At 50.9% G+C, this 15,299-nt stretch overlaps 1 protein-coding gene across 11 annotated transcripts in view; it reads left to right on the top strand.

The window, feature by feature from the left end:
• MYRF (myelin regulatory factor) overlaps window positions 1-15,299 on the top strand; it is a 142,965-nt gene that overhangs the window by 92,107 nt on the left and 35,559 nt on the right. For 6 of the 11 annotated variants that reach the window (XM_045016204.1, XM_045016206.1, XM_045016203.1 and 3 more), the window contains 3 exons: window positions 2,293-2,584; window positions 3,434-3,639; window positions 3,998-4,121. In XM_045016204.1, coding sequence (XP_044872139.1) covers window positions 2,293-2,584; window positions 3,434-3,639; window positions 3,998-4,121 — 622 coding nt within the window. The remainder of the gene's footprint in view (window positions 1-2,292; window positions 2,585-3,433; window positions 3,640-3,997; window positions 4,122-15,299) is intronic. The other 5 variants (XM_045016212.1, XM_045016209.1, XM_045016214.1 and 2 more) reach the window with 3 other exon arrangements.

Genomic DNA, 15,299 nt, shown 5'->3' with positions numbered 1-15,299 from the left:
CTGGGTTAATTTAATTTTAGCACCCTGTGTCCATTCACATGCATGTGCTATTTTGAGTATTTCAGTTTTCACAAAATAGGCTCATCCCAGATTCTGGGACAAGCTCAAAATGCTCAGTTCGTGGAGTATGTACATAAGCTATACTAAAGACAAACCTACAGTAACCGTCTCCAGTTTGTGAGGTACCCCGTGGAGCCAATCTCTAGGAAACAGATACATTCATGGAGGTTAAGTCCATTAATGGCTATTAGCCAGGATGGGTAAGGAATGGTGTCCCTAGCCTCTGTTTGTCAGAGCGTGGAGATGGATGGCAGGAGAGAGATCACTTGATCATTGCCTGTTAGGTTCACTCCCTCTGGGGCACCTGGCATTGGCCATTGTCGGTAGACAGGATACTGGGCTGGATGGACCTTTGGTTTGACCCAGTATAGCCATTCTTATGGTCTAAGCTAAATGAACCCAAAGTTATGGAGACAGATATGAGTCAAGGAAGTGAGCAGAGTATCAGAAACCTGGAAAAATCTGTGACTGGATGGGCTCAGGCGTTTGGTCACAAGCTGAGGTGGTTCAAAAGTTTTGGATTTTTTTAAGCAGATTTTTTTTATTGTTTCTTTAAACAATCAAACGCAGCAAATATTTGGACACACACTTCTGAAACCCCAAACCATATTCAGGTTTTGGCAGACTAATTTCAGCTTTTCAATTAAAAAAAAAACACAACAAATTTTGAAGAAAGCAGACATTGTCCGTGATTTTTTTCTGCTTTTTAAAAATCCCTAGTTTTCGATCCAAAAAAAGTTTTGACGGAAAATATTTGTCCAACCCTTTTAATGAGCTTCAGTGCCTTTTAGCACTAGGTGGTGCTGAGAACCAGTGATACCTTGTAAAGAAGTTTTCTCAAAACTGGGTTTGTGCCGAGATGAGGAAGGTTTATTTTTCCCAGGGCTGCCTGTAGTAGGGGAGCAGTTGGGGCAGTTTGCCCTGGGCCCCTCAGGGGCCCCCACGAGGATATAGTATTCTATAGTATTGCAATTTTTTTTATGGAAGGGGCCCCTGAAATTGCTTTGCCCCAGGCCCCCTGAATCCTCTGGGCAGCCCTGCTGCATTGTTTGCCCTGTGGCTTGCAATTCCAGGCCAAAATAGAGGAACAAAGACATCAGGGAAGGATGGGTCCTTCTCACAACTGAAGTGGCATTTGCAGTGTGCCATAGAGACAGACAGACATAAGCTAAATCATCACAGGGGCCCCGATTCCTGATGCTACAGCAGTCCAGCTAAATACTAACTCTGCCCCATTTCACCTGCGTACCAAGGTGTTAATAACTTGTGTGCTGGGAGATACTGGGAGCTTGAACTCTGAACATCCTAATTGTGTTGTTTGAACCTTAGCTGTAATGTAGTGTGAGCCTCCTATTACTCACTGACTAGATCCGATGTGAGCCCTTTGGGAGCCTTGCTAACTGTGGGTGTGGGGCATTTTCCTCATCCGGCTCCCTCAACCCCCTTTCCAAATCATGGGGCCTGAAGCCTCACCACGCTGCTGAGTTTATAAAGGAAAAGTAGCTGGAACTCTCCTTACAAACTGGAAATCCCCAGCCATCCCCATGGGACACCTGAGCCTCCTAACAAGCAGGAGATGGGAGGAGAAATACAGTCCCAGAATTGCCTGCACAGTTACCCACACCAGAGTAAACTCATTTGGGAGAGGTGGGCTAGGGGCCCAAGTGTGCTGGGGCAGGGGGTAGGCAGGTGGGGATGCTGGAAGGGGGGTACCTGCGGCAGGGGTACTCGCTGGAGGTGGGGAGGCAGTGTCACTCCCTGTCACCGTGGCAGGGCAGCTGGCACAAGCCCAGGACCCAGCACTAGCTGTCACTCAGTGCCTCCCTGCGGGACCCCCACCCCACAGCTGGGAGCCGGGACCTGGGTGGGCAGGATCCGGCTGCTATGGCTTACAGGGGAATGGACCAATCAGCTGCCGCTGCAAGGGAGGTTCTTTCTGAGCTGCAAAAACCCTGGACGTTGCCTGTTGTTTTTCAAATCCTCCCACCTCAGACATAGGTTAGAGGCTCAAAAAGGAGGCTGTGTCCAGGGAACCCCGGCCCTGTGGTAACCCTAGCTTGGGGAAGCAGGGAGAGTTTGCGGAACATGATGTGATCTGCTGTGGGTGGGTTTGGACTCCCCTGGGACTGGGAGAAGGGAGGGTGATTGAGTGGGGAGAGAGGAGTGGACTCAGGACAGATTGTGTTTGGCCTTGTACGTGGTTCTAATGAATCCATTATATTTTCTTTGAAGATCCTCACCTCCTCCGGACAATGACCCCCGAGAACATGTGCCACATGACCCCACCTTCCCGGCTGGAGCACCCTCCCCCACCTCCCCACCTTCAGGGTCCCCCACCACCTCCACCGCATCCACACCAGCAGCAGCACAACCCCCACTATCCCAGTATGCAGCGGGACATGTTCATGAAGCCTGAGCCACTGATGCCGCCGTACGTCATCGGACAGGGCATGTCCCCAGGCGATCTCCACCACGCCCAGCAGTCACAGATGCTTCACCAGCTCCTGCAGCAGCACGGAGCAGAGTAAGAGCGTTGGGAAGGGACAGCAAGAACCAAGGGCGATGTTGGGATCTCGGACATCCTCACTGCTGTGGGGCTGTTTCCAAGCTATGAGTGTGCAGGGGGGACTGAGGATGGTGAAGGGGGTGCACTAGTGGGGCGCATAGGACATGGAGGAGGTGCGGGGGTGGGGCATGGCAGTAAGGGGGAAGGGCAGGGAATGGAGGAGGTGCAGGGGTGGGGCACGGCGGTAAGGGAGCGGGGCGGGGAACAGAGGAGGTGCGGGGGTGGGGCATGGCGGTAAGGGGGCAGGGTGGGGCACGGCAGTAAGGGGGCATTGGGGTGGGGAATGGAGGAGGTGCGGGGGTGAGGTATGGTGGTAAGGGGGTAGTGGGGTGGGGAGTGGAGGAGGTGCAGGGGTGGGGCATGGCGGTAAGGGGGTGGGGCAGGGAATGGAGGAGGTGGGGGGGGCGATAATGACACTGAAAATAATGGGTCTCCCTATGCTAAGAGTACAAAGTCTTTAATTTTTAAATGTTTGGACTATACATTTGCCCTTACTTGAGTCCCTGCCCCAGCCCCCATAGAGTCACAGAATATCAGGGTTGGAAGGGACCTTAGGAAGTCGTCTAGTCCCACCCCCTGCTCAAAGCAGGACCAAGTCCCAGACAGATTTTTGCCCCAGACCCCTAAATGGCCCCCCTCAAGGATTGAACTCACGACCCTGGGTTTAGCAGGGCAATGCTCAAACCACTGAGCTATTGACCTGACCCAACCCGACCCGATCCTGTTCCTGTCTTTGGGGCCCATCTGCCCCCTGCTTGCTGTTCCCTTGGTGGAGGTTGAGCAGCTGCCCTGCTTTCCCACTCGCAGCTCAGGGTTTGCTGTCCCGGTTGGTCTCCGCAGCCTCCCAGTTCACCCAGCCAAGAAGAGGAAACACTCAGAGTCGCCCCCCAACACACTCAACGCACAGATGCTCAATGGGATGATAAAGCAGGAGCCAGGTATGGGGTCTGTGCCACTCAACCCTGACAGAGTCCAAACGCCTCCCTGGCACCAGCAGGGGGCACTCTCACCAGGTATGTGCTCTTCGTCCCCTCCTCCCCCAACATTACCAAACATCTCCCTGGCACCAGCAGGGGGAGCTCTCCCCAGGTGGGGTGTATGGGAGAGGGGCCTGCAGGACCGAGTGAGAATGGAAGTGTCCCCCCAGATAAGCAAGTGAGAGAGTTCCCAGAGCTGGTAGTGCAGAGGGTGGACACTCTCCCCTTGGCCCTGGGTTGGGGCACAGGGTGCACTGATAGCGCAGTCAGGACATGGGTCCCGGGCTGAGCAAGTGCAGAGTGGAAGTATCTCCCTTGTACCAGCAGGGGGAGCTCTTGCCTGGTCAGGGACCTCAGGGAAATGATTTCAGTAAATATTTCCTCATGACTGCAGGGCTAATTCAAGACAATGACAGCTTGAACGGCTCCTACCTGGATCCCAACTACCAGTCTATAAAGTGGCAGCCACATCAGCAGAACAAGTGGGTGATTCTCTACGATGCCAACTACAAGGAGCTGTGAGTAACTGACTGGTCCCCTAGAGATACAGCCACACTCGCGTCTATCCCACCAGCCCTTTGTCCTCCCCTACCCCGGGAGTCGGTGGGGGTGGCAGCACTGTGCTGGAATCCCTGGGATCCTGCATTGGTCTCCATTATAACCTGCCCAGGGGAAAGTTAATTCTCTGCAAGCATGAAATGCCAGCCGGCCCCAGGAACAGAGGTGTGTGTGAGCGGCTGATTGTATCATCCAAGGCGGGTCTGGCTACCGCCAATGCCTTACGTTACTCAGAACACATGCTTAGCAGGAGCTTGTGATACTAACCCCAGCCCGTCTAAGGGTCTCTTTGGCTCAGAGGGGCCTCTGCCCCCAGCTTCAGGCTCATCCAGCACACTGGATTTTTAAAATGAACATTAACTCTCCTGTAAAGGCAAGGGACGTGGCTCATCAAAAGAGACCCTAAGCAGGAGTGTGGAGAAGTGGGCCGCTGGCCCCTGCTGCCCGCAGGCTTGGAGAGAGCTGGGGAGTAGTGACACAGGGAGTGTGGGGAGAGAAAGGCAGAGGGTAAGTCTGCACTGGAGGTGGAATTCGCAGCTCGGGCAGACGTACCCAGGCCAGCTCTGATCCAGCTGGCACACTACGAACTGAAGTGTAGCTGCAGCGGTGCGAGCGGCAGGAGGGACTAGCTGCCCAAGTAAGTACCTTGCTTTCAGACGGGGTTGTAGTCAGGGTGGCTAGTTCCTTGCGCAGCCATGGCTACGCTGCTACATTCAGTGCACCAGCTGGATCAGAGCTAGCATGGGTAGGTCTGCCTGAGTAGGAAATTACACCTCCCGCTCCAGTGTAAACTTACCCAGAGAAATCTGGACATGGAGTGGGAGGAAGAGGAAGAGAGATGGGGTGGGAAAGGCCAGGAGGCTAGGAGAGAGGGCGGAGATGTGGGGGAAGACCAAGAGGCTGAGGTGGAGTTGAGGGGTGCAGAGAAATGCTGCGAGGTGGAGGGAAGGGCTTGGGAGGCTGAGGTGGAGGGAACAAGTGTGCACAGCTCACAGGGCGAGAAAGATGAATGTTCAGGAAGAAATTGCTGCGAATCCTCCCCACATTCCGGAAAGGTGACTGAAAACTGGCAAGCAGCAGTCTGGATTCCAGGAACGGCTAGTCCCGTAAACACCCCTTACTCCTCCTCAGTTTCCACACCGCCAGTCTCTGTTTGGGGCCCTATTTTGGGGCTTGGGGGAGGGGCTTTGTTGTGCGAGATACCAACTAAAATGAGAGAATGATCAGGCTTCGTCAGAACGACATGCAGAGAAAAGGCCAAGGACTCCTGGCAGGGCCAGCTCCAGGAGCAGGGAAGGGCATGCGACTTGAGGAGGCTGTCTCAGATGGCAGAGTATGTGGCCAGCCTGTTCCAAGTCCCTGACGGATGTGTAACAACACTGCCTACTGCTGAGGCTGTCAATTAATTAAGCCTGCTATTACAGCTGGGGAAAGTGAGGCACAGAGACATGACGTGACTTGCCTCAGTCACAGGATGAGCTTGTGGCAGATCTGGGAACAGAATCCAGCTAGCGACAAGACCATTCTTCCTCTCATGCAGAATTAACCTGCCTCTGGAAGGACAAACCTGTTTGGGCCAGTGGCATGTGGGCAGCCAGAGGGGTCACAGAAAGGGAGCAGGCCCAGGCCTCGAGGAGTGAAGGGAGCAGACCCAAGCCGTCTCTCACAGTTCAGCCATTTGGGAAAGCCCCAGCCTGGAGCCCACTGCAGCAGTGATAGAATGAGAAGGGGGCTTTGACCTCTGCAAAGCTCTCGGAGCTTCTTGTGTACCAGCTCCAGAGCTACATGTGGGGGGAAGATGAGGTGCTTTGGTCCAAACTGGAGGAGAATTGCAGCAGAGAGGTGGGTTCGTGTATGACTGGTTCTGTACCAGAAGAAGCCAGAGAGTTTTCAGCTCTAATCTCAGCCCTAGGGAGCCGAATTGTGGGATCAAAGTCTCATCCTTTACTTACTCTTGCCCTTCACGTGGGGTCCAGCAGGGGAGAGTGGGGAGCGAGCGCAGACCTGCAGGAGGCCTGTTTTCATACACCTACAGGAAATTGCTCAGGTTCCCAGCCCCTGGCTGCATTTCTCACAAGCCCCTGGTGTTCACCAGATGTGTCAATGTGACATTGACGTTCTGGTGAGTGCAAGAAGCTCAGTCTCCCAGAGCATTTAGATGACTGAGCTGTCAAAGGCAGCTCTCCCTAGCACAGTGGTCTCCAAACTTTTTTGATCGTACACCCCATCAGTAAAAAATTTTTGAGCACGCACCCCCTGCTGCGCCGGCTCTACCATTTTTGCCGTAGTGCAAAAAAAAAAAAAAAAGGCCGCTCGGGACACACACACACACACACACACACCCCGAACTGCCAAAGCAAAAAAGAAAAAGCCGCTTGGACTCCCGCTCAAACTGACGAAGCCACGAAAAAAATAAAAGGGAGCGCCTCCTGCCACGCACCCCTAAGGATCCTCTTGTGCACCCCACTTTGGAGACCACTGCCCTAGCATATACCTCCACCACATGTGTAAGGATGGAGAACCAGCTTCCACATCAGCAAAGGTTTACCTGGAGCTGAGCTGTGCACAGACATGGCGGTAATATCCTCACTGTAAGAGTCGGTCTTTAATGGGCTCGAGCTGCAGCCTGCTCACAGCCCCTCTGCAGGAGTATTTCTCAGGCTTTTGGGAGTTCTCACTGCCAGGCTGCCACTGTTCTTTTTGCTCTGCTTCAGATGAAGCCAGTCCAGTTGTTCCCAAGCTCCACCAGCAGGATGAAGAGATGAGAATATTCAGTAGATCAGCCTCCACGCCTAGCACAGTCCTTAACTTGTCAGAAATTGATTTATTCATTTATTTTTAAGCTGATAAAATGTATCCAACCTGTGGGCATGTGTACAGTGTTTAATGTGGAACTATAACTCGATCTGGCAAAGCCACAATGACCCCCCCGCCCCATGCACACACTAAACTACTGGCCAGCCCACTTTACCTCACACCTCACAGAAGGCAGGAGACAAGAGATGGGTCTCGCACTGTGTCCCAAAGGCCATCATGCTTGTGGTCCATTGGCCCTGGACATTGAAATCTGATGGGCCGTGGATTGTGGAACTCATAACAGAGTACATCTGTGCTGACTGAGGATACCTCCTGGTCTGGTTGTGAGGCCTGTATGAAGAAATCTGTTACTGGGCTCTGGTCAGACTCCAACAGGGCTTTGCATATAAATTCACCAGAACTGCTGGCTGGCTGAACTGCCTTCATGTACTTCGTCCATCTACTGAACTATGGAAGAGCAATGCTCAGGACAAACCGTCAAGTACGTTCTCATTGGAACAAATGGGCGTGTGTCCCCAAGCCCTTTGGCTAAGGGTGAACAGACCGTGGATATCTTGCATGGCTCACAAAATCCACCTGACAGTAACATTCTGAGGCCAAATTCTGAGTGTTGGTGAGTGGAGCGGAGTAGCAGAAGAGGTTCACCAGTGGCAGCGGTGCCAAGGAGCAGCAACCATTTAGCGATGGGATTTGTCTGCCACTCCTCGCTACAGGAAAATGACCTGGTTTGCATACAGATGTCTGAGCTGCCTGTCAGAGGGGGTCAGGACGTGGCTGTAGATCTGCTCTGTGCCTTTCCCCTGTGTCATTGCTTTGCAGACTCTTCCTTAGGGAACTAGTTGCATTTCAGGTGATGACCCCATCTGCTGGGAGGTGGGATTTGAGGACACGTGGATTATTTCTCCCTCAGGGACCTGCAGCGGTTGAGGAAGATAGCGACCAGCACCAAAAAGTGGAAGAACCGTGTCAGTGTTTTGTTCCTTGACAAGGCTTTGTGCCTTGGATTTTGACCATTGCCATCATCCTGGGATCAGGCTCTAAGCCAGGAACATTCAATCCCAATTAACCGTTGTCTCTGCTTTATATAGTGAGCCGGAAGCCAGCAGTGCCAGTCATCTGCTGGTTGTCGTGAACTTGGTAGAAGCATTGTGGGGGGGAGGAGTCATCTTCCATGAGCCATTCCGGTGCTTGCCTGGCAGTAGTCTACCAGGCTGGTAACGCTGGATGTCTCTCTGCTGCTCCAATCCTGTGAGCTGGGGTTCTTCTTTGAACAAGACTTTTCTGTTGGCCATTGCCTTGGCTAGATGAGTGGGGGAGCTCGGTGCAGGCCAGCTCTGCTGTTGGACAGCATACTGATATTCTGCTGTGCTGAGACTGGGCAGCTCCTCTGCTTCTAAAGGGGCCTAAAGCTTCAGGTAGATTTTGAGATGAACATGGTGACTTAGTCTGTAGAGTATCAGAGAGGTAGCCATGTTAGTCTGGTTCTGTAAAAGCAGCAAAGAATCCTGTGGCACCTTATAGACTAACAGACGTTTTGCAGCATGAGCTTTCGTGGGTGAATGCCCACTTCATCGGATGCAAGAGTGGAAATTTCCAGGGGCAGGTAAATATAAGCAAGCAAGAAGCAAGCTAGAGATAACGAGGTTAGATCAATCAGGGAGGATGAGGCCCTGTTCTAGCAGTTGAGGTGTGAAAACCAAGGGAGGAGAAACTGGTTCTGTAGTTGGCAAGCCATTCACAGTCTTTGTTTAATCCTAAACTGATGGTGTCAAATTTGCAAATGAACTGAAGCTCAGCAGTTTCTCTTAGAAGTCTGGTCCTAAAGTTTTTTTGCTGGAGGATGGCCACCTTAAGATCTGCTATTGTGTGGCCAGGGAGGTTGAAGTGTTCTCCTACAGGTTTTTGTATATTGCCATTCCTAATATCTGATTTGTGTCCATTTATCCTTTTCCTTAGAGACTGTCCAGTTTGGCCGATGTACATAGCAGAAGGGCATTGCTGGCATATGATGGCATATATTACATTGGTGGATGTGCAGGTGAATGAACCGGTGATGGTGTGGCTGATCTGGTTAGGTCCTGTGATGGTGTTGCTGGTGTAGATATGTGGACAGAGTTGGCATCGAGGTTTGTTGCATGGATTGGTTCCAGAGCTAGAGTTACGATGGTGCGGTGTGCAGTTACTGGTGAGAATATGCTTCAGGTTGGCAGGTTGTCTGTGGGTGAGGACTGGCCTGCCACCCAAGGCCTGTGAAAGTGTGGGATCATTGTCCAGGATGGGTTGTAGATCCCTGATGATGCGTTGGAGGGGCTTTAGCTGGGGACTGTATGTGATGGCTAGTGGAGTCCTGTTGGTTTCTTTCTTGAGTTTGTCTTGCAGTAGGAGGCTTCTGGGTACACGTCTGGCTCTGTTGATCTGTTTCCTTATTTCCTCGTGCGGGTACTGTAGTTTTGAGAATGCTTGGTGGAGATTTTCTAGGTGTTGGTCTCTGTCTGCGGGGTTAGAGCAGATACGGTTGTACCTCAGTGCTTGGCTGTAGACAATGGATCTTGTGGTGTGTCCGGGATGGAAGCTGGAGGCATGAAGGTAGGCATAGCGGTCGGTAGGTTTTCGGTATAGGGTGGTGTTAATGTGACCATCACTTATTAGCACCGTGGTGTCTAGGAAGTGGACCTCCCGTGTAGATTGGTCCAGGCTGAGGTTGATGGAGGGGTGGAAGCTGTTGAAATCGTGGTGGAATTTTTCCAGAGTCTCCTTCCCATGGGTCCAGATGATGAAGATGTCATCAATGTAGCGTAGATAGAGAAGGGGTGTGAGTGGACGGGAGCTGAGGAAGCGTTGTTCCAGGTCGGCCATAAAAATATTGGCATATTGTGGGGCCATGCGGGTGCCCATAGCGGTGCCACTGATCTGGAGATATATATTGTCATCAAATTTGAAATAGTTGTGTGTGAGGATAAAGGCACAGAGCTCAGCAACCAGTTGTGCTGTGGCATCATCAGGGATACTGTTCCTGACAGCTTGTATTCCATCAGTGTGTGGGATGTTTGTGTAGAGAGCCTCTACATCCATGGTGGCTAGGATGGTGTTTTCTGGAAGGTCACCAATGCATTGTAGTTTCCTCAGGAAATCAGTAGTGTCACGGAGATAGCTGGGAGTGCTGGTGGCGTAGGGTCTGAGCAGAGAGTCCACATATCCAGACAGTCCTTCAGTGAGAGTTCCAATGCCCGAGATGATGGGGCATCCAGGATTTCCGGGTTTGTGGATCTTGGGTAGTAGATAGAATAACCCTGGTCGGGGCTCTAAGGGTATGTTGATTTGTTCTGGTGTTAGTGTAGGGAGTGTCCTGAGTAGATGGTGCAGTTTCTTAGTGTATTCCTCAGTGGGATCTGAGGGAAGTAGCCTGTAAAATTTGGTATTGGAGAGTTGTCTGGCGGCCTCCTTTTGGTAGTCAGACCTGTTCATGATGACAACAGCACCTCCTTTATCAGCCTCTTTGATTATAATGTCAGGATGGTTTCTGAGGCTGTGGATGGCATTGCATTCTGCATGACTTAGGTTATGAGGCAAGCGATGTTGTTTTTCTACAATTTCTGCCTGTGCATGTCGGCGGAAGCAATCAATGTATAGGTCCAGACTGTCATTTCGACCCTCAAGAGGAGTCCATGTGGAGTTCTTCTTCTTGTGCTGTTGGTGGGAGGGTAACTGTGTATCAGTGCGCTGTTCAGTGTTGTCCTGAAAGTATTCTTTGAGTCGGAGACGGCGAAAGTAGGCTTCCAGATCGCCGCAGAACTGTATCATGTTGGTGGGGGTGGCAGGGCAGAAGGAGAGTCCCCGAGATAGGACAGACTGTTCTTCTGGGCTGAGTGTGTGGTTGGATAGATTGACGATATTGCTGGGTGGGTTAGGGGTACCACGGTTGTGGCCCCATGTGGCAGGTAGGAGTTTAGACAGCTTACAGTCCTTTTTCCTTTGTAGAGAGGTGAAGTGAGTAATGTAGATCTTCTGTCTTATTTTAGTGAAGTCCGTTTGTATGGAAGTTTGTTTATAGATGAGTCTCCAGGTTGGAGAGCTCTTTTTTGATGTTTTCCTATTTGCTGTATAGGATGTTGATCAGGTGGTTCCTCAGTTTCTTTGATAGAGTATGGCATAATCTCTCACTGTGGTCTGTGTAGTATGTAGATAGCAGTGGATTTTTTACCTTTAGTCCATTAGGTATGATGTCCATCCATTTGCATTTGGAAAGGAAGATGATATCGGTCTGTATTTGTGCAAGTTTCTTCATGAGGTTGTTAGTCTGTAGATTCCTCCAGGCAGAGCTGTATCATCATCAGGTGGGTGCCACTGCGACTGTCCCAGCAGGACCGAGTCCCTTTGTAGCAGGCTAAAAACAAACTCTGTCAATCAAATAGGGGCACCAGGTCTCAGAACCTGAGTCAGCTGAATCAGGCTTGCGGGGCTATAAAATGGCAGTGTAGTCATTTGGGTTCGGGCTGGTGCCCGGGCTCTTAGACCCTCCCCATTTGTGATGTCTCAGAGCCTGGGCTCCAGCCCAAGTCTGAATGTCTGCACTGAAATTTTATAGCCTCACACCCCGAGCCTTCCGCGAGCCCAAGTCAGCTGACCTGGGCCAGCTGTGGCTGTGCCGCACATCTTTTATCACATGTAGACATATCGTTAGAGATCTGAATTACTCCACTCTGTTTAAAATACCACTTTTCCCTTTTTAATGAGGCAAGGTTGCTTAAGTTTAGGGTGGCCAATGTAAAGGGCAGGGGACTTCCCATTTTAATGGAGCATATTGTAAAGGGCCAAGTGTCCCTGATTTGGGAGGAATGGGTGGAACGGATTGGTGTCCTGGATTTGGATGGAGGTGCTTGAGAAACGTATGTCTCAACTTGAAGGGCCTGTGTCTCTGAGTTATGTGGGATGGGCTGAGGGATGGGCCAGTGTCTCTGATTTATTTTATTGCTAATAGATTTACATATTTAATCTTGGCTTATCACACCCGTCTTGTGGTATCAGACCCATTGAACCTTCGAAAGGGTTAGCTGGTTTCCAACAACAAAGCTGAGGAGGTTTGGAACAAGGCAGTTGGTTAATTTACTCAGGGGAAAAGGGGTAATTCATCTATTTGACAGGGTATGTTGATGAATCCCAGAGGGCCTGCTCTGTTTGTTTACAGTTTGAGGTGAGGCAGCTGGCCAGGGGCAGCCTGGAGCTGAACGGAAACCTTTTTATGCTGAGGCCAGTGCATCCATACTCTGGCCTGGAAGCAGAGCTGGTGTGTTCCTCCAGTTACTCTTCCCATTGTACTGGTTGGCGCTCCCCAGGCCTCCATCCTGTGGAGTCAGCTGGAGCTCACTGCTTTGAGCTTTGCTTGGGCTCTAGACAGTAGAGTCCCCACTGCTAGGTGATGTGTCTTAGGTGACCTCACCTGCGCAGATGGCACTGTATATCTCAAAATAATTCCTCCTGGCTGGCTACCAATGGCAGGATAATCTCCGGTAAATCCCAGTTGGCCATTGGTTGATCACTGAGATTTTGGTAGTCACACTACGTGTTGAGAGCCTGTCTCTCTTGGGTGGGTGCCATGGTTTGAGCAGGTCTCTGTGGTGGGGTTAGTGGAATAGGTGTTGGATGGATGCTGTGTGATTTGATTCAGACTGTGGAGGTTGGCTGAAGGTCCTGCTATGCTGTTTAGCAGCAGATTCCTGTCCCTTAGCCAGGCATTTATACTCTGGAAGAGGAGAAATCAGAAAGCTTATCAAATGTTCTTCAGACATTTAACTCTTGTGCATAGAAGGTGAGTACAGAGAGAGAGAAGGGAGGACAGATATGGGGAGAAAATGTTTGGAAAGGGAAAGAAACTGATTGTATGTAATGACCCCATTCCTGCCTCTGACGCTACATCTGTTCTCAGCCACAAATACAATTAAATATTTCCTACGTCCTTCTTTCTCCTCTCTGTCTCTATCACACCTTTCCTTACACCCCTTCTCCTTTCCTCCTCTTTTCATCTTGAGTGTGGCTGGGTTCCCCTTGTAACTTGCTGGTTCCTTTGAGTCTCAATGTCAGACACTGGCTTTGGGGAGTTCATAACCTTTCACCTTCACTCAGCATTAGGAGAAATCACCTCTTCTCCAATCCTGAGCTTCTGAAACCTGCGTTAATCTACTTTTCATCAGTGGAGGCCTTTTGGCTAAAATAATCCATTTGACCCTAGACCTCCTATTCCCAGGAGTTTGCCCTCTGACCTTCCAACTCTCACTGGAAAAAATTAGTGTGGCTTTGGCTGTGGCCTGAGTTTTGATTGGTTGAAATGAGGCCGATAGCAAGTCAATGAATAATCTTCATTCTATCAGTAGCGGGGCCTGGCACTCAAGGTCGTTTATCCCCCAATGCCAAATTGGCAGCAAACCTGCATCAAAGATGGAACCATCCCGTGGACACACTTAAAACCCAAGAAATATATGTTAATTATCCCCATGGCCCAGAGTGCTGGATTTTTGTAGGCCAGCATTTCATGGGGTGTAATTCTGGGTGCCGGTGACATCAAAGGCGGTGAGTTGAAACTTGGGTTAGACAGAGTTTCCAAGGGGATACAGCACCCATCTGGCAGGAGGCTAGAGATGGTGTTTTTGCTGTTACAGAATGGATTTTTTAACAGTGGGGGTAAATAACTACTGGAGCAATTTACCAAGAGAGGTGGTAGTTTGTCCATGCTTTATATCAAGATTGGATGTGTCCTGCTAACAGAGCTCAGCCAGGAGTTAGGGGCTTGACACAGGGATCAGGCTAGATGAGCAGAATGGTCCCGTCTGGTTTCAAAAGCTCTGAAATGGAATTTCCACATTAGACTCTGAATGTTTGCAGAGGATTGTTGCCCATGGAGATGACATCACTCTCGGCCAATCAGAAAGTTCTGTCTATTGGCGCTATGGGGAATTGAAGTATGGGGAATCGTGTTCAGCTGGGCAGTGTGTTCCGGGAGGCAGAGGAGGGGGGACCCTCCAAGGGGTTTGTTCAGTGTACGTTTGCATGTGTGTTGGGCAGCCATCAGCCTGAATGGACGTTAACTAGAACACATTTGGGAGGCTCCTGTTGGTTTTGTGAACCCCTCCCCCTCCTCCTCACTCTCTGTCTCTCTCATGACTGCAGCGGGCACATGGTTCTCCCTTGGTACACCAGTGGCACATGCAGACCACCGCCCCTCCAGCAGGGCCCTGGTACCCTACGGAGGCAGTGAGGTTGTGGCCTAGGGGGATGAGTGGAGGAGACTGTGCTCTTGCTGAAGGTGCAGCAGTAGTGTAGGGCGGGAGTGGGTGAATTGTGTTTCTGTGCAAAATGGGGGAGTGTGTCGGGTTGAGAGCAGTTGCTAGGGGAGGAAGAGTCTGTGTGTGTATGTGCGTGCGCACAATTGGTACAGGGACCAGGGCCTGAGGAGCCAAAGAACTCATGCTCTCAGGGACCCATTCACAAGGGACAAGGGGAATGAACAGCGGCAAGACATGGACCAAATGTCAGAGCTTGAGGAAGAGGAGAGACCTAACGTGGAGGGCAGATAATCCCACTTCTGCCTGCTGCAGGTTTTTACACCTTCCTCTGAAGCATCTAATGCCTGCCACTGTCAGAGACGGGCCAGGTCTTGGGTCTGATCCACAATGGGCAATTTGTGCGTTGCTGTGAGAGAGGAACCCGTGGGAGCGGATGAAGGAGTTTAGTGGGAAGCAATGGAAGGCAAAAATGAAGCTCTGAAGCTGTGAGGAAGGGGCAAGAGTGAGAGAGGGAAATTCCTTTCATTCTTTCTGGCTAAGGTAGCGCTCTCCACTTCCAGTGTCTGCTTTTTGTTCAGGTCACATCTCAGGCAGCCCAGGGTCCCTCTGCTGCTCCAAGGAAGAAATAAATGGTTACTCATGGAGCTGTCCCGGCTTCACTCGCTAGAGCCTGAATCATCAGGAAGACGTCATTCAACATTAACCCATTCACCACTGGGGAGTCCAAAAAACACAGCCCGGGGGGTGGTGTGTTTCCGTTGGCAGAATGGTGGGAGGCCATTGAGGAGATGTGACTCGTGTGGGGAACCAGGACAGTAGAAGGAGCAGGAACTGGCTGGCGAACGAACTTTGGGATGACATGGGGCTGGGTGACACTTACTGTTTTTGTTGATGCTTTATATTGTTGTTCTGATCCAGTTTGTGTCACTGGAGTTTAATTAAGAGTCTTGACTGGCTGATGGGAGACCTAGCAGTTACCAATCATTTGGGAAACAGTCATGAATCTGTAGGAGATTGCAGGTTGGGAGCTGAGAGCTGCACTTG

The sequence above is a fragment of the Mauremys mutica genome, chromosome 4 (assembly GCF_020497125.1).
Source record: "Mauremys mutica isolate MM-2020 ecotype Southern chromosome 4, ASM2049712v1, whole genome shotgun sequence".
NCBI classification, from domain to species: domain Eukaryota; kingdom Metazoa; phylum Chordata; order Testudines; family Geoemydidae; genus Mauremys; species Mauremys mutica.
Note: the sequence above shows the minus strand (reverse complement) of the source record. Positions and strands in the feature narration are given on the sequence as shown.